General features: G+C 43.1%; 1 protein-coding gene across 5 annotated transcripts in view; it reads left to right on the top strand.

Annotated features, from left to right (window-relative positions):
* Positions 1-9797: 9797 nt before the first annotated feature.
* Positions 9798-26529, top strand: part of LOC122577758 (leucine-rich repeat-containing protein 4C-like) — a 265892-nt gene continuing 249160 nt past the window's right edge. For 4 of the 5 annotated variants that reach the window (XM_043749302.1, XM_043749306.1, XM_043749303.1 and 1 more), the window contains exon 1: positions 9798-10453. In XM_043749302.1, coding sequence (XP_043605237.1) covers positions 10361-10453 — 93 coding nt within the window. In that variant the 5' untranslated portion in view covers positions 9798-10360. Of the gene's footprint in view, positions 10454-18398; positions 18577-26529 lie in introns of all 5 variants that reach the window. The other variant, XM_043749304.1, reaches the window with a different exon arrangement.

Below are 26529 nucleotides of genomic sequence, written 5' to 3'. Positions count from 1 at the left end.
AAAAAAAAATCTGGGATATCCTATATTTACATAGGAATTATTATTTGATTGCGAATATTTGTGTAAATTGATATTTTTATAGATACGATTAAAAAAGAGGAACATTGGTAGATGTATCGGTAGATGGTAGTATTATGATCCTTCTGTGCATTTTTACGTTTCTAAGTTTCTCGTAAATGCATAAAAATGCAATCTAATTACTGCTATTTCTAATCACGCAGTTCGCATTGGCCGATTTCTTTATCCTAATATATTTCTGTTCTATTTGCCGCATACGTCATCAGGTATAAAGTTTTTTTTAGAAACTTGATAGAATATGTTAATATTATGATTTTTATGGAAATACATGTAAAAATGTAGCGTATAATTTTCTTGTGGGCTACAGAACATTATCTAGATGCAAATGACTTTTACGTTCATTCTATACAAATGTATAATTTTTCATTATGTTCGCAGAATATTCGTGCCGTAAACGAGACAAACAATCCATGAATGCGGCAAATATTACACGAAAATTAAACAAATTATACTTTAGCATGCGCTGTTATCCCACGAAAAATGATGGTAATTAGCAGTCGGAGATAACGTACATACATGGGCATATAAGTAGAAGTAGAAACGTAACAGAAATATAAATAAAGCAGAAGGTAAGATAAGTAAACCGGTGTCGTATTAACTGAACAGCTAAATAATTAAACCAGCGAGGAAATTTTATATGATCGCACATTGATTACGTGATCGCACATGTATGTGAAAATTCTATCGATAGCAGAATTTCATCGTATAGAAATAAATATATTTATAATTAATCTATAATTATACATTCCAAATTCTGTCTTGCAATTTGATTAGCATCGATTTCTTTCTTTATTTTATTGTACATTCCACTGGCGTCGCGCACGTTAATCGCAATTAAAATTTCATACGTAAATATCACCCGCAGTATTTGTTTTAGACCGTTCAAAGTTTGCCTTCGTTCCCAAAATGAGTTTTTCCATCTCGTCGTAAACGTAAATATCCAATTTCATACAGCGTCATAATCTAACTCGTTGTTAGAATTTATCGATACGGCAGTCTAATTATCTCCGATATCGTGTCGAAGTGATTATTTTACTATTTTCCGTTGTGCCACATAGTATAACAGCGACATACCTAATGCTAGTGAATTTTTATGAAAAATTCCTCTTTTGATACGTAGAACAAACGAGTTACGAACTGGGAAAAAAATCGTTGAATTATTAAAACGAACATACACGCATGGCGATGAATTATTTCGTAAAATACGACGCTCGTGGTCGTTTCTTCTCGACTGCAGCATTAAACTGCTGGTGACTCGTCGTCGTTCGAAATAAAAAATTCTCTATCGATTCGTCAAACCACGAGTATCACCGTCGTCCGTATCCCACAATATCCTTGAGATCGTCGAGGTTAAAATGGTCGGGAACGATTTCAAAGAATACAGGCTTCGTCGAGGGCACAGGTATAGGAACGAGAAGAGAAGGAGGTTGCACCTGGCACTCGGGACGGTTCTAAACTCACGCCTTGTACACTCTTCTCCCCATCTTCCCGTCGATGATCTATTCCTTACAGCCGGTTTCTTCCCTTCTACGATTCGGACCTTTTCCGGATTCAGCCAAAATAACAGAAATTGCGGAGAAATCGGTGTCCCTTGCTATTCTGCCTTCATCCATTGTAGCATCTCCGAGCATTCGAACGTCATTGTGGTCATTGTGCGTCCGAAACGCACGTTTTTACGCTTCGAAATCGACGCGTTGTCGACCGAGGCTCGATTTCCAGTTCCTTTTCAGGCCCATTGGAGTTTAATAACGACTGGGAGGAGCACTGGACGAACTGACGAGACCCCTCGCACGTTTATTTGCAAAGAAGAGAGTCGTCGTACGGCCACATCGCGTCGCTTTTACCAAGTTTCCCTGCTCGAAGGACGGTGCGTGAAATTGATCGGATTTGATCGACCGGAGAACCTCGGTCAAACATTGGACAGCGAAAATGATGAATTTGGGTCGTTCGATTGGCGAGTCGATCGGTTTGAACGTTTCCTCGCCAATTAACACGTTGCAGGGACATTACGGTGGTGTCTAGTTGCGTTGTGTATAATTCATGAACGTATCGTTTTCGCGATTTTGCTCTGCAGATGTGTGCGCACGTATAAACGTACGAGCATGGAACTGTAATAAAACGAAAGCGGCCGTTGGCTCGATCCTCCTTTGAACGCACCGCTTCGAGGAAAGCTTCCGGTCGTCTCAAAGCGTTCCTGCGTTTTCCAGATTGAATTTTTCCGTCGAACATTCCTGGTCTCGGAGTAAAAACAATTTTCTGTTCGACCTTATATTGGTTCGAATCATTTTCTGGGAACAGGTGCGTTGTTGCAGGTGCGCCGGGTTAAAACACGAAGCCGACCTCTGTTCCATTAAATCGACATAAAATTGTGGTTACTGGCCAAATATATAGGATTGTCGGTATGTTAATCGAGATTTCGTACCGATTTTCAGTAAGACATGATGGAACGATGGAAAATATTCGTTTAATAAGGAAAAATATCGAAATGGCCGAGTAGATACGATCGAGTAGGAAACGATAATTATTTCGCGTGCAATTTCATGCCACTTGAAAAAGCCGCACGAATGTCTGCCTGTTGATACGTTGCACGTTCGCGAGGCCCGAAGCAATTTCAAGGAAAGATTATTCGGTACGTCACAGCCGTAGCAACGGCTCGAAAAGTTGTCCGCCCATGTATCTACCTTAACGATCTTTCTCCGAGCGACTCGTAATTATGCATAATCCTTTCTTACCGGTGTATTCCGCTGCGTTCCAGTTCGCCGGCACTAATTAAACCGCACTGAATGTATTTCGAGCAACATAAACGCTTCATTAATTTCGTTGATTGCAAGAAGCACGGTAGGCAAAGACAGACCATATTTCTCGGCAACTCGACGACCGGTCGTATACTGAACGACGGCAAGTGACGAAGAAAAGCATTCGTTAAGGGAGTTCGCGTTCCTTTCTCGTCGCGCTTATACAAAACGAGTTCGCTAAGAAGAAGGCGGCGGTAAGAAGAGGAGAAAGAAAGAGCAAAAGAAGAATAAGAGTCGAGGCTATGTATACATGTATAGGTATACTAAGCAGGGTTGCTGCGACGAAGCAGCAAGTAGGGCGAGTACAGAAACGTGTCTCTGTGCGTGGGATACTTATTTGGCTGAAACTTCTCGTCCTTCCTTATCCCCGTTGTTCCTCTTTGTTTCAATGGCTCTGTATATATCTCGGAATACGAACGACGTAGCAAGAAAATGGTGGCCGATGGTGTAACGCGCGAGGGTAGCCAGCAGACATCGGTGTCGGCGGCATCGGTGGCTGCTACTTACCTGCAAAGTTTTCCCTTTGCGCGCCAACTCGGACTAACCTAGTCGCTTGGAGGGCGCCTCCGTAAACGGTATAACGTTCGTTGCGTTTCATAAATTAGGAGAAACATTCCTCGTGGGAGGACAAACCCTCCGAAATTCACCGCAGAAACAGAAAACGTACTTGTCTTACCGCGGCCTGGTTATGGCCGTAAGGGGAATACGATTATTTCGCGATGGCATACACGTAAAACCGGTGCGGAACGAACAAGAGCACAGCCACTGCTCACGTGGCTTGTAACGATACGCCAAATTGTGCGATCTTCGCCGACGAGAGGTTCGACCTGTGAATTAATTAACCGCGCTACCATGTATCTTCCGGGGAAAAACCGGCAAGAATACGACTCAATTTCGGTACATATAATATCTATTGTTCCCCAGGGACACGACTCTATGGGACGAGGAATTTATATTGCCGTGTAAAAAACATATTCTAACGCTCTATCAAATCGTTTGGCGATAAATTTGTCGGTATATCGAGGTTTTACATCTATACGATACATGTTTTAGTGCGACGTGCGATGTGCGATGTGCGCTGCAGCGAGGCCGGCAAGAGCAGTCGAACTTATTAACATGAAACTCGCATAGAACAGAAACTACGTCATAAAGCTCATCATAAGCATTAAAATTAAAGTACGTTTGTGAACATAAGTCATTGGAGCGAAATTCGCAGAACCATGGCTGATCGTTGAATTAATGTTCCGAGCTCCGTGTGAAGAGGTAGTCGTTTCGTAAAATATTGTTATGGAAGCAAATTAATGTACGAGTTTGATAACCGATAGATGCTGCCGTGTTCTACTTAAACGAAACAAGTAGCTCTACTAAACAAATTTTCCAAAGAAATTTGTCAAATTTTTCCAATATTTTTCGGACGAATGAAGACAGATGAAATATCTAGTTAAAAGGTCTAATCGAAATATATCGTGCCATAAAATCGTTTTTATTTCCATTTCGATAGCTTTTATAACCGGGTAATATAAACGTTAAATGTTAACTCTGAAATTAATATATTCCGCAGAACTGGATATTTCAAAATGGAAGAGCCAAATAACATTTCTTTATGATCTTGCGCAGAACGATTCTCGACCAGTTAATTATATACACGCAGAGATGTTTTCTGCTTATCCAACTAATCGTGTCTTTTATGAATAGTTGGCTGTTAGAAGATCTGTAACGTAGATAATCTGTCTACTTTTGCACAATACTGTACAACATACGTCATACCTATATGCAAATGTTTGGAAGTTGGAACAGGCTATTTCAGACTGGCAATGCTGAATACTTAATTAAATAGCGACGCTGATTGTTAGCAGTATCGAACCGATGGCATTGCCTATTAAAATCGTTCCAAGTTTAAGTAGTAGATTGGGGTTAGGTTGTATTCGTGTTCGTATGCCCTACATTTTACATGGCCGTGATATCAAAAATACATTCCATTCCAAGAAAATGAATACAACTTTTAAGAACAGCGTGACTTTTACAACCGTAAGTCCTTCGACAAATAGTTTTTCGATATTTCATTTCCTGTAGCGGATATTCTCTTCCAAGAGTTTACGTATCTCTCCTTGCATATTGACCAAATTCCAATGTATTAAATTTTCTGTTTCCTACGAATATCTTAATCCGATGTAAAAGCATGAAACAAAAATTGTAAAATGTATTATAATAGTCTGTGGTCTTTGCTACGCGCATAAGTTTTACTCGGCGTAAACGGTGTTGGCATACTCTGCGAGCAAAAATAAGGAAAAACGTTATACCGAATATCCAATCTATCAACAGATTTTAACAGAAATACGAAATTGCAATATGGATGGATATTTCGTTCGATGAAACGGAACTGCGTCATTTACATTAGCTCCATTTCGAAAGGCAGTCGATTCTTATAAACACGGAATTGACATCGATGGAATATAGAATCTATCGGATTACGAATTTCTTCTTGATTTTCTTTCATTTCGATGAATATATCAGGAATTCGTTATTCATATATTAATATAGCGAAAAGTATTCTCTTCCTTCGTGGTTCTCTACAAATAGATATCTAGCGATATGACATGGTTTCTCGATTACATCAATGAAGATAATGCTCGCTTGAGAATTGCTGCACTATCGTGTTTCAATGCGGTATCGAACGAGAAACCGGTCCGCTTATTCGCTGAATTTTGAAATAGGTATTAATCCTACGTTCTCTTTTTCTCGTTCTGTTTCTTTCTTTCCGCTTGCACAAAGGCAAACCGAAATGTCCTCGATATAAGAACAGAATTTTCAAGTTTAACCGTGCCTGAATTCAATTTCACGTTCGACGTACACTTCTGCCGAAGACGGTCGAAAAATGATTCCGCTCGCAGTACGAATTCACCTGCGAGAAATTCCCCTTAGCTCTCCTCCGAATTAGTATTATTCGCAAAGTTGCCGGAGGACGATCTAGGGAATGGATCGCGCTCGTTCGCCGCAGAGGCTGGCAGACAGAGAGAGAGAAAAAAAGGACACGTCGTGCGCGATTTCGCGGAAGTCAACTTAACGAAACTATTCCACCTCGAAGTAGTTAGAAACTAGTTCGACATTCAATTTCTGTCCTTGGGACGATTTGTCCATCACCGAGAAAGGGCGGAACGTCGACTTCCTCGTTCCTCGGATTCCATATCGTGGCCAACGACTCGTATCTGTTAGGTAAGTTTCGCTTGCCGCGAAAACTAAGTACGAAGTATAACCGAGCTTTAAAAGCGGGGAGGAGGGATTGAACTCGAGTTGCGATGGGAACCTCTCTCGCCTAGCTTCAGGAAATCTGATACGGTTCTTCGCGGTATCGCAAAAACTTCTCTTTTCCTCTGTAAGTTTTCCATCCGCCCGCCACGTGAAATACTTTCTATCATCCCGGCAAACGTTTCGCCCGCGGATGGGGGCGGCAGATAAGGTACCGCTAAGCTATTATCTACATTGCTTATTGTCCGAGGCTTCCGCAGAATTGACTGGGAACCGAACTCGCTATTCGATTGTTGATGGCGTAATTGTTTTTCCATTTCTCCTTTGCAACGTGCATTTCCCTCCTTCGCTTTCTTTTCCCATTGAATCGAAAGGTAAGAAGATAGAAAGAACAGCCGATGAAGGAACGAAGAGAGAAACAGACGGGTGCTGATTAAAGCGCCAACGAAACTGCGTTTGATACGTAGGATAAGTCTCGCTCGATCAATTTCAATCTTCAGCGTATCACGGTTGTTGCCAATTGTAGATGGAAAAATGTTCATAAATCATTGTCAAGTGCAAGTTTAGTATTTCCACCACAACGCCGTTGCAGATATCCACGAAATGGTCCGCAGCAGAGAAGAATTCTCGTTGCCTTTTCCTTTTTAGAAAAAACCGTGACACATCCACGGGATGTTGAAGTTCGTCGAGATTCTCGAAATTCTTTCGCCGCACTTTTAGAACCTCTTTAGAATCTGCTCGCCGCTGACAAATGATTTTTTCGCGATTTAAGGCGATGATATAGGACGATATAAAAAAAAAAAAAAAACTAGTCATTGCATCCGGACGCAAAGAGACCGTACACTTTTGTGCAGTCAGGCACGGATTTAACGCGTCACAGAAATCCAGGCGTGTGCACATATAAAGAAAGGACGTGTGCGCGAGCGCGCGCGTGCGTGTATGTGTGTGTGTGCGTGTGCGTGTGTGTAAGAGAGAGAGAGAGGGACAGAGAAAAGCGTGCGCTTTTTCGACGATGGAGAATCGATTGGACACTGCCTCGCCTCTTGCAAGTCACAGTAAACACAAAGTAACGCCGAAACTCTCTGCCGCAATAACGAATAACGTGGCAGAGAAGTCAAAATTAAAGACGCGTATATAAACACGAAGGCTAGAGATCGAGAGGATATTGCTCTGCCTTGTTTGCTACAAATCGCTAATCAGAACTATCTCATCTGTGTGCTCTGTTTTCGGTAGTCAAGGCAATTTTAATTAAAACATGCCGTACGTTTTCATTAAACCGTCGTGATACACCCGCTATACATACGCCGGGTTTGCGCAGGAAAAAATGTGTGCGTCACACGACTAGGGTCACCTCTTTCTCATAGTGTTACTAATCACAGGCACAGCAGTGATATTGAGACGCAAGAACCGATAGAACGTGTAGCCGTTTTAATTTGCACACGGCCGAGATAATATTTCGACAGAGATAGTTTCGTGCTAGGAAATAGACAGATTGATTTAGTTTTATTGGTATGATATGGTAAAATAATTCTTAATATATCGATTAAGTTTACAATTAAGGATGAAATAAGGCAAATATACTTTTCGTTGAGGAACATTTCAACAGCGTACCGCTAACTAGAACAATTCGCGATCAATGTTCTGCCGAATGAAACGCCGTTTAATCGCATGGAGAATTGAAAAGAGGCAACAAAGCAGGGAATTGCGTCACCGTAGGAAGCAACCGTAACGACAGAACGATCCTGTAATGAGTAGTTATGTTGGTCGGTTCTTTGATAAAGGGTACGCGTTACGTCGAAGTACCATACTGTCTGCGCAAATCCAATTTTACGAGGCTCGATCCCAGCGGATCGAAGTGCATCGTCGACACCGGGGGATGCCACGCAATACGCCCTCTGGCATGACGGAAGCTGAATTCCACGGGGAGTCCAAGCTTTTGGCGACTTAGCTAGGTAAGCGTGGCTGGCCTTGGATAGCAGCAGCGCCAGCCCGGTGTTGGATGACTAGGGACTCTAGCAAGAGGAACGGCGGCGGTACGGCCAGAGGGTTAAGACGAAAGAGGAAAGGGGCCGAGATACGCTGGAGGGCGGAGAAGCGGTCGAGAGTTGCCGGCAGAACCACGGATCCCATGCTATCGTCGGCAAACGTATAGCCCCTCCGCCTTTGAGGGCTTCGTGAAAAAGAATCATAGAGAGAGAGAGAGAAAGAGAGAGAGACAGAGAGCGGGCGAGAAAGGAGGGGGGGCGGGAGGAAGGAGAACTAGTGGCAAAAATCGTGCGGAAGTACATGCTTCCACAAATAACCATAGTATTTTACAGTTCTTCTCGGTTTCAGCCATAACTGCCCGAGTCACATGGTGTCATAAATCTCAACCAATATTTCTTCCAGCCTCGCGTCTGATATCGCGAAACAGTGTAAACTCTGGTTTAAAAATCCATTCCCCGTAATCGTTACTTAGCGGAAAACTCGGTCCAACGTTACTTTGTCGCTCGTTTTACTTTCAACTGCAATTTCGTCCCTCTTTTATTCGCGCGCACACCCACTCCCTCTCTGTTGCCCCGATGGTCTTTCTCTCTTTGCTTGCACGTGCTATTAATGCATAAACGAGAATGTTGTTAGTTACTAATCGCAGTGACAGTCGTAGCGGAGAGTACGCGTCCGCTCTCACCCAGAGTGCTTAACTCAGGGGTGATTTTGCAACTTTTGTAGGACAAAGGTGCATTCGTAATTTCGGAAGTTGTAACGAGGCTGCTTTGAATTTTGATGAGCCACGGATCGGACAGCGTTCCGGCCTTTCGTTCGTTACCGACGCGAACTGCGACCAGACGCGCGACGTCGCGCTAATTCCGACCATTCGATCCTCTTCCTTCGTTCTATTCCGATTACAGTCATCGCTTATGTGTCACTACTGATTAACTCCTTGCGTATGCTAGGCCGAGTGGCGAGGAGAAAAGGACGATCGACGCTTCACGGCGTGCTTTTAGCGTCAGGGCCGTCTTCGGTCGAGCGAATTTTATATCTATTCCGTTTAAAGCAGCCGTATAACCCGGTTTGTTCGTTACGTCGTTGTTATATGTACCTATGCATCGTTTCCCGTCTCGCTGTCGAGTAATTTCAATCGACGAGATAAAAAAGGGAAGGTTTAACATGACGTTACAACGGGCTCGCAACGCGTGGATGCATCTACGAGCTGAACGAATCGCGTAAACTCATTTACATGAAAAGAATGTAAATCGTTCGGACAAAGCAATTTAGGCGGCGGCTATACATAACTCCGTCGTATCAGGCGCGTTTTAAAAGTAGACAGCTCGCTCGACTTCCGTTAAATCGCGCTCACAATCAGTCGTTGCAATCGACGAATTGCGGTTGCGCCGGCCCTGGAACACTCTTCGTGGGGGTAACTACCAACTCACCCTCCTACTTCTCCCTCTACGCCTCAACCACGACCACGACCACTCTTGTCCAACGCTACTTGGCGAGATCGCGTATACGTGCAGGCATCGTGACGAGATACGGTTGTGGTAGTAAGTCGAGTGCTTCCGTGTGTGTACGCTACTGAACTGGCCGCGATCGTGTTGGTAAGATTCGAATGTGTAGCGGCGATGTAGTAGGAAGATCGGTCGGTAGTGGCGCCACCGTCGAGCCCGAGCGCATTCACGGCACAGACTCCGTAGAGCCGTGGCGCCATCGAGTTTCGCTTTTCGTTGTTCTCGGTACGTCGCTGCGGGCCGCTGAGCGCCGACTAGACGACAGTTTGCCCTGTGTGCCTGGACGGGGCGGGTGTGATTTTGATCGTTGTTTGTGACGTTACACGTTCTCCTAGCGGTATCGCGTGAGAAAAAAGTGACATTAACGCACGGTTCGTTCGATCGGCACGATCTCGGATCACGATAATCGTTCATACTCGCGTTCGAACTCGACACATGAAGGAAAAAATTGTCGGTGCAAAGTGGACGAGGAAAGAAGACAACGGTAGAACCGGCAACGATTCCAGGAATGACCCCACATGATCGTTTTCGTTCGCACGACGCTTTGACGAATCGCGATATGACGCGATGATCTTGGAGGAGTTTTTTACGCCTACTTTGACTAGATCACGCGTGGATTTTTGCCGTCTTTTATCCGCTGTCGAATTAGTGTGTTCGGTGTGAAAAATATCAAGTGTTTCGAAGCGAGAGAAAAAGAGCAAAAGAAGGAAAAGTTATTCTTGTTTGTTTACTCGAGTTGGTTGCGCGAGAGTCATGGGTGATGTGTACAGGCTAGTTAGTGACCTGCTCGTAAAGGATACACCCACGGACAGAAGAAAAATCGACCTTACCCTGCCACTCGCAAGAGTAAGTCTCTGCTCAACTTATCTTCTCGTTAGTTTCTCTCACGGTACGATGTGTCTGTGTGTTTGTCATTCTTCCGTGTATTACATAGATTTGTGTTCTCCTCTGCTTGGTACTGTTTCGATCTCGGGAGGTTAGGGATGGTACCACAGCCGCAGGCTAAGAAGAAGGCCGATGCCAGGCATCGAAACGGAGTATCGGAAGAAGAGAGAGAACACGACTATTGTGGTCACTCGATCCTTTTCTTTTTCATCGAATTCTCTCGATCCGATCCGTGCGCGCTCTCTTTCTCATTGTATTTCGTTATCTCTGTCGGATCAGTGCGCGCGCTTTCTCTTTATCTCTGTCACGCTCCGTTCTCCTTGCTCTCGACTGGCTAGAGAAGTTGGCGTCGTTCTCCGGTCGTTTTTTTTTTCACCGTTCGGAACAAGGTGACGCCTCGAAGTTCGACGAATCGAAATGTGCACGCCTAGCGCGTTTAGATTATTACACTCGACGAGAGACGAGAGATCGCTTTGTGCCGACATTGAATCACGTACTTACGCGGATGAAAGATTAAAGACGCGCGCGCGCGACGATTGAAGTTGCATCGTCTTTTTGGCGCGATCGAACTGTCAATCGCAACCAGGGATAGAATCTCGGATAAAGACGGATCGAAAATGTCAAACTCAGCCGGTGGGGAAAACGTGCTTGAGAAATCCAAGACGATTCATCCATCATGGAAATACCACTCTGTTTGACTTCTCTAACTGACGGAATTCAACACGCTTCTTAATCGATTAACTTTTCACAAACTTGTCGTTTACGAAAGAAACTGCGAGACTAAATAGATTTCGCATTGATCGCAGAAGAATTTATACAACGTTTTTCCTCGTCTTCTTACTTAACCATTAGTCGCATAAAAGTATTCCTACTTGACATCATCTCCTATACTTTCATCCGATGCTGTTATAATATTTTCGCAAACGTTTGCGATCTCTACTTCGCTAGCCATATATCACGATTTGTTATGCCTAATCATTATAAATTATATAACTGTTTCGCAAGTGCGAAATGTTTTCATAGCGAAGTATTTCGAGCGCTTCTAAAATATACAGTTTTCTTACTTTCAGTCGGCTTAACATCGGCCATATACGTAGTATAATACGTACATAATTAAAATTAATTAAAACATAGAGCTACGAACATTGTACGTATAAATCTAGTTACGTAATTACATATACATGTATACAGGATGTTCCAGACGGGTTAATCGCTATATCCATCGCAATCGATTTATTTTAAACAAGCGATGATGCATTTTTATTACATAGGGAAGTATAAACGAAATATAGAAGCAGTCATTAGAGGTGTGGTTTTTCACCTAACGTTTCACACGTTATTGTTTTTATACCTAATCAGAATTGCAATAATAGAAAGAAACATTTCACGTTTGTTTTATTAAAGGAATATAATTGAAAGTTTTTGTCTAGAGATTATTCGAATGGACAGCGAACCATAAAATGGTAAAAGATTATCCAACCTAAGCCGTTCATCTTGTTGAATCAAAGATGTTTCGTCATCGCCGACCAAGAAAATAGGTTTCCTTGTCTCTTTAAAATACTTGGCCTTAATCATCCTTTCTCGAAATTCCGACGGACAAAATTATAAATACGCTACCTGGTTTCATCAATTAATTAAGACCAATGCCCTATTAAAATATTCTTTTATTCGTTTCATCGAATTGAAATTACGTTAGGTCGTAAAAACGAGCGCGATTTTACTACATCGATTAAAAAACAAGTTTCTGTTCAAACGAGATTGTTAAAACTTTCAAACTATTCGAGACAATCGTTTCAAACACGAATCATCGTTAAATTGTCAATTTTTCTCTTTTTTTTTTTTTTTTTCGGAAACCTCATACGATCAAAGAATCAAACGTAACGAGAAAATAACACATTTCAAATTTTCCCGTTTTCTTTACGTTTCAATCGTATAATAACCAGTATCTATCATTATTTGGCTGGTCGTCGTTAATTGTCGTGGAAATTTCGATCTCTCGAAACCGCGATCTCTCGAGCTTCTTCTTTTCCCTTCGTGGTGGATATTCGTGACATCTGGAATAAAAACGATAAGTACTAGGAGCATAAGAAAGCATAATAGTTTCCATTAAACGATCCGAGATTACGAGAAGGCATGCAAACTATCTCGAGTGGCCCGAGTTATTCGAGGCTTACGATCGCGTTTTCGAATTGCTATACTTTGTTCCTCTCGTACGGTCGCGAGCAATAAGAGGAAGAAGAAGGCCAACATAGAGAAACTCAGGAGGAGAATAGGAGAAGAACTTGTTTCCTAACGGTGCATAATAATTATTGTGTTGTCGCACACCGGCAAACCTTCAAGAAGTTTATTACGTCGATGGGACGAGCTCGTTGAATATTCGACCAGGCTGCATTGAGAATTCCGCGACACGATCGTCAAAAATTCGACGAGCATGAACAACGTCCGTCCCGGGCTCTCCCGAGAAACTCCGTGATCGCGCGGATTAAATATTAATCCGGACGGTGTTCGGTATTCGGGTAACAATAGCGGGGGATTCGCCTCGTGTTACATCAATATTAATTGCCTCATCAACGTGTTATCGGCACCTTGGAGAATTTCACTTGGAGGGGCGAAGACATACCCTGCGCTCCCTCGTCTCGTTGTTGCCAACGAGAGGTAATTGTCACATCGATTATCGAATTATTATCGTATCGCGTTGAAATTCCATCGTTTCCCATCCGGCCATTCTTTTTCACCGAACGCGTGACATCAGCCTGGATAATTGTACACGCGACAAAACATATCGTTCTATTTGCTTGGTCCACTTTCGCACGCCAATTAATAGGCAAATATTCGGAGGATTTGTACCGAACACCCCACGCAGGGTTCGCACGCAGATGAATCTTGACGTTTATATCGAATTAATATAAAACGTATAAAAATGTAACCGTCGAAGTCAAATATTACCGACTGATTCGTGTATCTGTGGTTGCCACTAGTGCCGTTTATTCCACACAAATGAACGAGAGTACAATTTACGATTAGTTCGGTGATAAATACCGAGCGCGTACTTGAATCGGTGTATACATTCATCAGATCAGATAACAAGCTGCTAGCATGTCGCGTCGTGCCCCTTCTAACGTGATTTTCAAAGCGAAGATAACACGGCCCGCGCATGTTTTACTATTGTACGTTAGACTTTTCTTATCAGCGGCTTGAGCCGCGGTCTCGCACTTAACCGTGAATTGGCTTAACTGGAGACCAACTTTTGCTCCTCGGTGCGTTAAGCTAGCTATAATTGAATTAACAGAGAAGGGAGAACGCGTCGGGGAACGAGCGCTCTCTCTTTACGCGTCCTTCTCGATAGGGAAAAATTACACCTGAACCTTAGGGGTAAATAGAAATGAAATGGAACGAAATGATGAGGCATTATCTTGCATTAACGCATCCAGTGGCACCCCGAGAAGCTAGGGGAGCGCGTATACCGCGCGCATATGTCACTTATAAGCTTTCCGCATAGGAGGTGCCATATATTTAAGACCGCACATGGTGCACTCGTGATTGTGCCCTTTGCAACGCTTTTGTACCGCGTCGGGGCCGTGCCGCTAATAACGCGTAATTAATAACACCTGGTTGACACATTTACTCCCTGTTGTTAAAGGAATCCGAAGAAATTGACGTAACGAGAGTCGATTATTTTTGACACAAGCATTTGAAATACGGTTTCCAATATCGGAGAGCATCAACGGTCAGGTAACGATATTGTTACGAATAATCCAGTTTGCACAGTTTATTACGGTGATATATATGAACACATTGTATCGATGTTTGATAGGTTCACAGTCATTTATCACGAGAACTCTGTATGTGAAAGATCTGCAGCCACGTACGCTATACAATCTCGACTGGCGATTAGAGTAATCAAATTATCATTTAAAAACCTTTGATCGGTATTAACACGGCGAGTCGCTGTGTATTATGGATAACGATTGTGGCTAGAACGTGATACGTACGTTCGCGGGAAGGAAATACCACATGGTAGTCAAAACCGAAGTCTCTAAGTGTGCTTGTATCTATCGATCAACGTTAATCTCACCAGCGAACATGATAATTAATACGTATAAAAATCATCGTTAGGTTTATCGATTGACACGTTTTACAAATATATCGATAAACTCTGTAGAGCTATTACCATTTTTCCACAACGAGCTAATCGGCATGTTCTCGTCCGATCGAACGAGGTATAAACCTTTTAATAACTTGAAAAATCTGGTAAAAGATTATATCGTAATATCTTCTTACAAGAAAGCAGTATTCTGCGTGTTAAGCTCTTTATAGTTTCATCTTCTTTTTCTCGGTATTGTTTCAGCGTCGAAAAATACGCTTACGCTCTTAACGAACGTTTAACATCGTAATAAAATCATAAATCAACAAATAAAGAATACTTTTATACGTTCATAAATGATAATAAGAACTCGTTAATGCGCGTAAATGACCTAAGACCTTTAAATGAAACTACGCGACCAATAGTTGTGAAGGTTTCGCTTTTAAGAGGCTAGCAAGAAGCAAGGGATGAAATTATAGGGCGTGTCAGAGCGTCTGAGTAGTGGAGGACGAGATTCAACTTTTCGCTTCTGATTTGCTCGTCGTAAATTAGGTGAAAATAGCCAAGTAGAGGATGCTTTTAGCGTCCATGTGACTAACATAACTACGGCGTAAGACAGTCTGCCTACCTACGTGCCAAAGTACTCGCCGAGGACAAGCTAGACCGGTACTACCGCTTTTTCTCCCGTTCCCTCCTTTGCTCTTCTCTGTTCTCTGAGCTCAGGCCACACATACAGACACGCGTCAGAAATTCTCCACCATTCTTTCTTCGCCTACCTGGTCTCTTTTCCAAACGATGGTGTGTTCGTGCAGTATGCAGAAGCCTTGCTTTCTACTTTGCCGTGCAAGTGGAAGGCATAATAATTGCCACAGAACGACGATTCAGTGACGACTTCGATGTCTCTCGCGTGCACCGGGCTGCACGCGTAACCAGTATCGTTGTTTCCCTCGGAACAGCGTCGAGAGCGTATACTACGTATGCCGGTTTCGTGTTTATACACTGAAAGTTGGTCTTATCGACTTTCAACGTATCATCTTTGATCCGTATTCAGGGCGCGACGTAAGGATGCAGGCGGTCTTGAAATTTCAGCGTCACTCTGACCGCAGTATCAATAAGATGGTATCTCGATGGCCTCTGTGAACGCGATTCGAATTCCACGTTACGTTTTATTACTCGAGTTTGCTTTTTATTTTGGGTCACAGTCGCGTTGATAAGCCAGTTGACATAAACTTATACGATAACCGACGCGCTGATATATTCGTGATTGACGAAATTGGAAACAGTCCACTTGCAATGAAACTCAGAATATTTTCGGCCACTATCTAAACTTCTTCTCTCGATTAAGTTATATTTTTCTCTCTTCTAGAATAAGATTGATATTTATATGTTTAAATCAAATCGAGTTCAATTTTTCACCGTTAAATCGAATTATTATTCGACGCTATTGCGTTTATACGTTGTATGAGAAATACGCGAGTTATACTATACAACGATCAGACATAAAATTGAAGCACCGAACAACTTATACCCGTGAAAGTATCGATAAATCATGCCGCGTTGGTAATATGTAGAAGGAGGTAAGGCATACATCGATGAAACACGTTGTATACGCGTCCAATCGATGAACGAATACGATAAACCAGCTGTAATGTATACAATCTTGAATGTGCTGCAGGCCGAGATTGCAGCTATTGAAGCATCTCTTGGAACGAGCTTTCATTTTTTACACGATTAACAACGACCAATCCGATCGGCACCACTTTAATCTGTAACTTGAGTTACCGCGCGTATATACCCCCATTGTGGAGAGTGGTTAACGATTCTAATCAACTGGAAATGGCGCGATCGTATTGTTACCTTGTACGCGATAATCTCAACTTTACGCAATTTAAATCGCATAGAAGCTGCACACGGACAAGATCTTGAATATGGTATCATAATGCGGAGAATATGTATAAATCAACGTGATCTTTCATATGGGATCGTTCGTCTTTCTTCAACGAAATAGAAAAACCTCGTTTTACTAGCAAAAAGAGTTACATTGTTACTCTGTATATATCGAATTTCCGCCGCTAATGTTAATCATTAACTTTGTATCCGTTGGTCTTTATTGTTCGCAACTATATGTACATCTTCTGAATTGGTTTCTATCGAACTAGATTTCTATTAACGTATTCTTCCGGCAACAAAAAATCAATGACGATCGATAAAGAGGGAGGCGAGAGTTTCGTTACGGAAAACGCGATAAAATTTCATAGTTTCGCTTGATTGACGGTAGTAAAGCAGGAATTACGGTTTCTGACTGTTAAACGTTAAATAGTTTTTCTTCTTTTTTCCTCGTATACTCGCCGAACGAGTAATCCGTTTAATACTTGACTTTGTAAGGTATTATTTAGTTTGAATTTGAAACAACTTTCGAAGAATTTAGGTTTCTTGCACAATCACGATCAGTTATGATAAACTTCTCGCTAATGGACAAACCAATAACGAGCGATGATTTATTGTGAGCGAGTGGCGGACGTCGCGTTAATTGTAACATCGCGTTACAATTGTAACGTAGGCACGAGAAATATCTCGAGACGACGCGATGCGCGAATTGGCAAAAAGTGGAAAAAAGTAGAAACTTCAAATTTTTAGATGAAAGTTATTAAAGTTCATCAACATGGAATCCGTTCGTCTGTGTAAAGACTTCGCTTCCATCCATTTCTATATTGGTTTCTTTGCCCGGCCTTTCGCAGCTCGTTCGTCTAAGAGCTGCGGTCTTATAGCGGGTAGGCAAGAAAGAGCAGTTGAAAAATTTGAATGGCTGAACTCCTGGAGCTCATAAATCTGGAACAATTCCACGATAAAGGAAATTCCTTCCTTTTCTTCCCTTTTATCGGTTCGCTCTTTCTCCTCGCGCTTCACCGGTTTAAGTATGGTTTTGTCGGCCGGGCAGACGCGAACGAACCCTTGAATAGCAAACTTTCGTTCGCTTAACATCGAACGATCGGTTTCGAACTCGAAGGCGTTTTAATTACTACCTTTGCGGCGATCTAACGTCACGCTCGGAAAAGTCGAACGAATCATTCCATTGATAACCAACGACGTCTAAGTCGATTAAGAATTTTTCGATTTCTCCGTTTATCGTGCTTTGGCAATGCTGGCTGGAAAATAAATTTCACTCGTAAGCCGGAACGGTTATTATAGATTTTCTGCGATATTCGATAACACAGCCGTACACACACCGGGGGAAGACGTAAATTTCAACTCTCAACCTTTCTCGGCAGTCCCATTCACGACATCATGAAGAGTATTCACTTCGCATGTATACATAGATCCTGCAGTGAATATTTCCCTATTTACGCCAATCCTCTGTCCTTTCGCCTCGCCGCGCCGCGCCGCACCGCGCCGGTTTCAACGCAGCATATTTATAGCTCTTTCGAATAATCCCGCAGTACGGCCGAAAGCAGCCGAAGAAGCCAAACGCTCCCGGTCCTGTATCTAGATGGGTCACTGTAATCTCGGATCAACTATATTTCGTAAACGAGTTTTAACAGAAAAAAAAAAGTAAAAGGAAAAAACAAGACGCTGCAAAAGGAACAGTGCAGTTCCGCCTTGCGAACACCGATCCATTCACGAACGTATCGTAGCGTTTTGACAGCCCTCTTATCCTCGGATTAAATCGTTCAACCACTACAAGGAGGAAATGGAGTGATAAAGTCCTGCAAAGATCGGTTACGACGCGAATCCGTGTCTCTGGCCTGGATGACGCGTCCTCTAATGTAACATCTCATTCAGGCCTTCTTCTTCTTACCTTTCTTCGTTCCACCCTTTTTCCAGGCATCGTGTATGCAAGTGCACCTATGCGTATGTTATACGTACATACGTATAGTGCGTGCAGGTCGTTCTGGGAGCTCATTAATGTTTTCAAGATGAGGATGTGGCCCCTTCGACCTTCTGAAAAACCACTACACAGACGAAAAAGCAAAGCGCCAGCAAGTGGAGCCGGGGGAAAAAGGTAAAAGCACGTCTGAAATCTCTGAAGGACACTAGACTCGCTGCCCTTGGGTTCTCACGCGTACGCAATGAAAGAGTACGTCTTCTGAAAATTCTAATGACCGATGTTGTTTCCTTAATTAAACCGTGTCTCGTTACTGTCCGCGAGAGTGTTACGGGATTTGCCGTCAACATACACCAAACGCGTTTGTTCGTACATATATGGGAAACAGCCTCTATATAGGGAGGAAGTCGATACACGGGACGTCAGACGTATCCTTCCGGTAATTGAAATGGAGTTTTACGATCGGAAGGTATTTGATGCATTTTCCGCGTCATTTGTAATGCAATCTCTGTGAGAGGCGCGCAGGGCGCGTTGGAAACAGCGTGATTCGCGTAATACGTTATAGAAATACGGCGAAAATTCCGGCAAGCGAATTTTTCCAGGGCTGGTGGCCGTGATATTAAAGTTCGACAGAATAGGGAGGAGGTGTTCGCATCGTCGAACGATTCGCCACAATTGTATCTCGCCAGGTATCCGCGAAGAGCCGTTTATTCGGATATACAAACGAATTTCTCGAATATCCCGTCGTCGATGTCAGCCCGTGTGTCTCGATGTTTCCCGTTTTGTAACCCCGCTTTATACGGCGCAACTGGCGAGAGGTATCTCGTATTTCGATCTTCAACGACCGCAGATGTCCCGCAGCGTTGTTGTTCCGTCTTTTCGTTCCTTTGCTAGTCGCGCTTGCAAACTGCCGAACCGCAGCCGTCTGAAAAGGAATCGTCGCCCCGGTTTTCTTCGATACTCCAAATAAAAGCGCTGAAAACGTGTGCTTCGCGTACCCGGATATTCTTCTACACTCTCTACAGGAATAACAATGCGCGCGTAATCCGGTTATTCGAGTAGCTGGAACAACCACGTTATCGTATCGATTTTTCGCTTAACGACGTTCCCCGTCCACAGATACGACGCGCTTTAAACGCCCTATTTTCGTCGATCGTCGCGATCATCGCGTTTCTCCGCATCGGTGATTATTTCGCCGCAAAGGATCGCATAAATTACTGAACCACGGTCGGGTGTAACGGCTGGCTGCATGCTCGTCGATCGACAAACATGACGGTATCGGTAATTCATTTGGAGGTGTCGAATCCGATTCGCGGATTCTAATCAAAAGTGTAGTTGGAAACAGGCGATATAAGTTGCTTGGCGCCATTCATCGTGTAAACACGTATATACGATGAATTCTGGTACGACGATCTAGCGACGATCTAGCGACGATCTAGCGACGATCTAGCCATTATCGAACGATAAAGACGATAGAACTTGTCCGTTCGATATGTACAGGGCATATATCGCACGGATGTACTTGGGGCCATTCGAATACGCGGTACTTGCGACGGATACGAATATCCGGGTTTGAAAACAAGCGGATATTAAGAAGTTGGATAATTTCCGCAGGCCGAGATAGAAAATATCGCGGAACAGCGAGCGCATCGCGATAGCTCCGAATGGCCGAGCACTGGGCGTCGTCCATGCACTTCTATCGGGTGCGAGTTCAATAAAACGGCTTCGGCTCCGTGACCGGTATCTCAGGGACGCCGACCACCTGTCTCCGCCTCTCTTTCTCTTGTTCTGCCTTTCCTTTTCTGATTCGTTCGACGACTGATTGGAAGCACATGCCACCTATAACACGGCTGTCTCGACTGTTAACAATTTTGGCACGACTCCCTGGAGGCAGCAGCCCTCGTGTCCAGCGGCTCCCTTTTCGTTTGTTCGCCCGTTCATTCGTTCGTTCGTTCGTTCGTTTCGTTTCGTTTCGTTTCGTTTCGTTTCATTCGCCTACTGTTGTAGCACCAACGTCTGCCCGGGATACCAAGTTTCTCGTTCGACCGACGATAAAAACGTTTCATATATATTTCCGGTGTTTACGAGGTGGCCGGCGATGTTTCGAGTAATTTCATGTGTTGTTTCTGCACGATATCGGGTGGTACGTGAGGAACATGTTTGAGCAGAGTTATTAACGCTTTCGCGGTTACGGCCGCGGTTGCAGCCACCGTTTTTTGAGCTATGGAGAAACCTCTGACGTCGTGCCGTTAAAAAAATATCCTGGTTACGGCATTTTTAAATTGAACTGGTCGTTCTTGTACGCGAAACGAAGTAAGTTTTAGGAATTGTCTTCTTCAATTACCAGTTTCAATCGTAATACGTTAGCCAATTAATCACGCGGCACGGAGTAATTATAATGGAGAGGAAAATAATATTTCCAATGTTTAATATTAATGTGAATTGTACGCTATTTCGTTTAAACCATTTTCAAAGATCGTATCGAATTAAAAATATGTTACTGTTTTCGCTAAGGAAATACGCTCGAATAACGGAATACAGGAATATACGCTGATCGAACGCGATCTTTGTTTCTTCGTAACGGTTGGAGACTGTTCACGGTTTGATTAACCAGAATCGCGGCAAATGTAAGCCGATAAGATAATTGGAGCGTGTCTGTAATATCTCTGTTGTTTCAACACCTGTCTTCGGCATTGTAGTTAGCGGATGTATTTCCAGCCTATCGAAATTCAGCTGCATTCAACGCTAAAGTGCTATCTTCGCTATCGCGTTATAAATTAGTTAGTGGAACAATGGACACGCGCTCCTAATGGTTTTATCGTTCTCCGACAGCTTTTTCGCTTTAACAACGTGATTCAATGGGTCGTTGTAACGCGAAATTAAATAGACGACGTCGACAGGTTTTACCGCAGCTTCCAGCCAGCTAAAGTTCCGAGTGATTCATGCCGTGGTACCGCGGATAATGTGACTCGAAACCGTCACGTCCGTGCATTCTTGCCCGTTGATACCCAGCCAGCCGAGTTATTTTCCATAAGGATGCGAATATTCTCCGCAGAAGTTTTTACTCGCCGTTCGCAGTTGAATTTAGTTAAAACTTCGAGACCGTTAGTCGAGTTCTACCGGTGACCCGGACAACGAATAACTCGTACGTTTTCAACTCGACCGTTCAAAGAAAATTTTACCGTCGACTAATTTCGTTTAACGATCCCTCGCCAGCCTGAGTCCTAACTATAATACCGGTCATTCCTCCGCCTTTGCTTTCTCCAGCCGATGACAAACTAAATTAAACCTATTTAATTAATTAAACTAGGAAAACTATCGAAAAGATATCGTAGCAATGGATCTTGGAGCTTGGAGCAGACGCAGATCGAGTGAGATATCCTATACGTTATATGTACACGCGAGAGAAGGACAAATCAATCCTCTCCAATCGGATCCAATTGAATGCCATTATCGGATGAAATTAAGGAAATTACTCGTTCTCTACGCGCAAGGAAGCACGTTAAAATCCAGTTTAGAGGCGCTTGGCGAAACGAACGAACGAAGTAGACGACAGCAAGAAGTTTTTGCGATTGCATATTTCATGCGCGTGGCGTTCGTCCGGACGTGACTCTCAATCGGTGTTTACGCAATTCCACAGCGAGAAATATCGGACGTGATACTGCTCGCGCTGATCGATTCAAATCAAATGTTTAGTTTCAAAGTAGAAGTTGTTCCGGGATGGAATTTCTTTCTAGTCGTTTGATTAAAAAGTATCGGATTAAAAAGTTTTCCTTTCTCGCTCTATCGCGACCAGCGATCACTCGGCAGAGTAACGTACACAGTCGTTAATCCACCAATACGTATAAAGTTGCTGCGTGATCCGATGAAACCGATTCTCGGTTATCGTGTGATATTCGCTCGCGTTCGTATGCGCCACGTATGTAACACATAACGCTTATATAGTAGGTCAGTACCTCGTGTTTTCTAGGAATGGTATTCGGCGCTACCGTGTCGCTAACCTCCGCCGAAACTCTGCGAAATTAGACATTGGCATTGTTCCAGCGTAACGACTCCATCGCTCGACCATGGCGCGCAAGAAAATATTCGCAACATTACTCTTAACAAGCTCGAGATATCTCAACGACCATTTGATCGGTTTTTCCCCAGCGAAAGATCTTATTCGCGTTGCACGAAACAATTACCTGACCCGAATTTCCTCCACTTACATTCACAAGATATATCCAATACCAAAAATTAACCAATATTATGCTATGTCGAAGTAAGAGCATTTAACTTTCATATAACTCGATCTCTAGATACCTAGATGTAGTGTCTTCCAGAGTTTTACAACAAAATGTAGTCAGAAATTTTCGCTAGAGCATCCAGATGTAATGACTTCGGCGCAATTTTCGAGGAAGAAGCGTTTCTCCACGCTATGAGAGACATTCTTGAGAATTAATCGTGATGGAAACGAAATTTTATGGAGGTGCGAAAACGGAGTAGAGAATGCACAGCGCGATGGACCAGCCATGCCTATCGCGGCGAGTTTCTCGCTGAGAAACGGTCGTCGCGACGCTTTTATATCTCATTTCCAACTGCAAAAAGGAAACGCGAGAAAGCCGGCAAAAGTACCAGCTAACATTGTTAGCGGCAGTTGTAGCTGCGCACGCCATGCCGGCAAGACTAATACCAGCTCGCATTGTATCGTATTTGCGTACTCTGTTACACCTTTACGAACTTTTTGCTTCAAGGTTTATGCACCCGCTGTGGAAAATATGTTTACGCCCTTCGATATTCCGTGTTTCGTATTTATTTTTCTTAACGCAGAGAAGCGAGCGCGTCTCGCGTTCGTTGAAAATAATTTACGATAACGCTTATCAGGTATTTTAAACATTTCATTATCGGTTATTCGCTCCGTTCCACTCGAGTTGTCTATGCGGTAGCGAATTTTTATAGCTTGCTAGCATGCCACAGATCGTCGACGAATCGAAGCTACCGACTCTCTTCCAATTCCGTATCGTATTTCCTCATTTTCTCACCTCCGTGATCTTACGTCGCTTTGCTTAGTTTCTGCTCATTATCTACCGATTCCATCCTCCTCTTCCTTCTCCTTTCGCCTGTTTGCCTTTGTTCTCTTTTTGTTCGCCTCTCCCTTCCAGTTCGTATCTCTCTTTGCATTTTTAATTTTCCTTTCCGTCGCGTCACCGCTCCTTGGGTTCACCCGTTCTTCTTCCTTTGCTTTCAACTTTCTCTGACATTTCGCCCCCCCTGCCTCGCCTTTTTTCTCCGTACCCGATGCTCTTTGTGCAAAAGCGACATTAATTACGACTGTCCGCTGCATCGCGCACCGCGCGTCCGTATATCCAAAAGTTGGTACTTTCTGTGCCAGCAATTAACGACACGTATGCATGCAAAACCGGGGGGAGTGGGGAGGGGGAGGGGGGAGGACGAACGCAAAGGGTGCGAACGTTGGAGGAAGGTGCGGGGCGACGACTGCAGGTTGGCGCAGGTTGCCGCGCTCAACCCTTATGCTTTTTTTTTTCGAAATACGATGCTTGCGCTCGTTTACGTTTTCCTTTTCCGCCGTTCGCTTCGTTGCACCGTAATAATTTGACGATGCGAAACAAAACGGCGGCTGGCTGCCTCTTTGAGTGCTCCTTTGTTCGCAAGGAAGGACAATGAAACGCGACTGCCTTAGTCGTTGTCTACGAGCCTCCTCGTGACACTGGTTGATTCAAGCTTTATAAGCATCCCTTTTAAATTAACGAAATATTTACTAGCCACGGGATCTTTGCGACTTTTAAATATTGCACACGCTTCGTCGGATTACCTAATAATAAAAGACGACGCATAGCAGAGTTCTGCTCTTTATTATGCGAGGATATCGCGATGTGGGAACACGTGTCGGCGAGCTCTTTTGAAGTCAGTCGTGTCTGACGTTCATAAGGGTAGCAAGCGCGAAAAAACGAGAAGTACGGCGTAGTTGTTCCCTATCCCCTGTTCCCCACCCTCCGAAATGCACTTTCCTTCTATTACTCGTTCTCGTTCCTTTTTTTTTTTTCCTTTTTTCCCACGGCTGCATTACCGTAATTTGCTCGTACTGACATGAGATATAAACCGTCGTCACAGTCGTCGCGCCGTCATCTCTTTGACTATTCCCGTCGAACGGAACACAGAAAACGTGAGATTTCGAAGCGACGAAAAGCGGAATTCTTCTAGTGCGTTCCGAGGGAACCGTACGGCAGCCACGGACGCGAATTCTTAAGCATCTCTATGAGTGAAAATTGCACGTTCAACCGCGTACACGACTAAACTCGCTGGGAACTAAAGCGTCGTTACGGACTTTGTTTCCTGGTACTCGCAATAAAAACCAACATGCTAGTTCTTTCTTCTTTCGTTATTACGATTCTTCGCAACAGTTGCTGGAATCTTCGCGTATGAACGAATCTACGTTTACGAACGAACGGTACGTATATAGGAATTGTGTATTCAATGCGGAATTTGAAAATATATCTCTGTCTATAGAGAAAATGCTTTTAGATTTAGATCGACGATTTTACCATTTTGAATATTTTATAATTCAAGCGTAGTTTGTTTAAGGTTTATCTGCAGAGCGTAATTATGAAAATACTTACATCCGAGTAAAGTCCATTAGATTCGTTACGTTACGCGAAACTTAATAAATTAAAAAGCGTGCAGATAAGTAGGTTCATAATTGTATGTATGCTTCATAAAATATCTGAAAAGCATAAGCGGAAAAATACGCTTCGCCGTAAAATTTTGATCAAAATATTAATTATACAATTTTATTTTACGATGGATTAACAGCATAGAGCGGACATTAAAATAATAATGCCTGTGTATATTCGTAATGCAAATGAATGTAAATTAGCGACGATACGTTGTGCAAAATCGATATATTACGCGTAATCTACGATGACACGAAAGATACTGAAACAGCGATGATCAAGATTTTGGACCTTAATCCAATCTCACATACAGGTTAAAGCCTTGTTTGCTTGTTCAGGGAGGGGCTGATTTGCAGAACAATACTCGCGGGAAACAAAGTTCTTACGCATCGTGTTGAAAGAAAACAGAAAGTTATTAGGCTATATAAATATTCATGAGTTACGTAAGAATAGGAATCTCCGCTGGGAGAAGCGAGAGGTGAGCGGTAGTTAGAAACATTCTGGCATTAAAAGCTGGAATTAGTTAGTCGCGGAGACCGCGTAGCTGGAAAGTAACACAGCGAAGTAAATAGTTCATGCGCTCTGCAAAATCGCGTAAGAACAAACATCAACGATGCTCTAAAGACTGCAGTAAATCACCGAATAGCTCAAAAGACTAGCTTCCCTTGGCTGCTTTCTCTGCATGAATATAAATTACTTTGCAGACACAGATTACAGTTAGAATAATATGTTTGCGTATTTTCGGTGACAACGTGAAATGATACTCTCGCATGAAATATAACATCCGAGTGAATAAACTTTTCTTGTATTAGCTATGAAAGTTAGCGAGTTCTTTCGCGTTAGCTGGAAATGGCTATTTAGAATACCGTGAAAAAGATCGAGTAACCGTTTCGAATCACGAGTAATTGTAAATCACGACAGAAGTTTCGAAGTAAGGTAACGCACGATACGAATGTTCAACGACGTGAAAATAGAGATATTTCACGCAGAGCAGATATCGCGCGAGATGATATAAAATGATAATATTGGAAAAATCGAATAACGATAGCGCGCAGCACAAAGTTATTTGATTCAATGCGCGGTGGATGCGCGATTTATTTCCATCATTTATGTTATTTAGATTTTCCATTGTTTCGTTAAAACTAACCAGTCCCGTCTATTTTTATCTCGGTGGAGGACGATAAATCGGAATTACAGAGAAATTAATGGAAATTGCAGTTTAAGAGATTGATCGCGTGTCACATTAATTTTCCTGTCAGTGTAATGCATATTAATGTTTTTTATGAGTGAAAGTTACGTAATACCGCGCGACGCGATGATAATACCGGCCGGCAAGCGACCGATGAAAAAGAAACAACTTCCACGTAGAGTATGTATCGGTTTCTTCTTAGCGTATTCCGCTGCGTTTCTCGGCACAGTGCACTCGAGTAATTTGCGAGGTAGCGCGAAATCAATAAGA

This window comes from Bombus pyrosoma, linkage group LG2 (assembly GCF_014825855.1).
Source record: "Bombus pyrosoma isolate SC7728 linkage group LG2, ASM1482585v1, whole genome shotgun sequence".
In the NCBI taxonomy this organism is placed as follows: domain Eukaryota; kingdom Metazoa; phylum Arthropoda; class Insecta; order Hymenoptera; family Apidae; genus Bombus; species Bombus pyrosoma.
The sequence above is the reverse complement of the archived record's forward strand: the minus strand, read 5'-3'. Positions and strand labels throughout refer to the sequence as shown.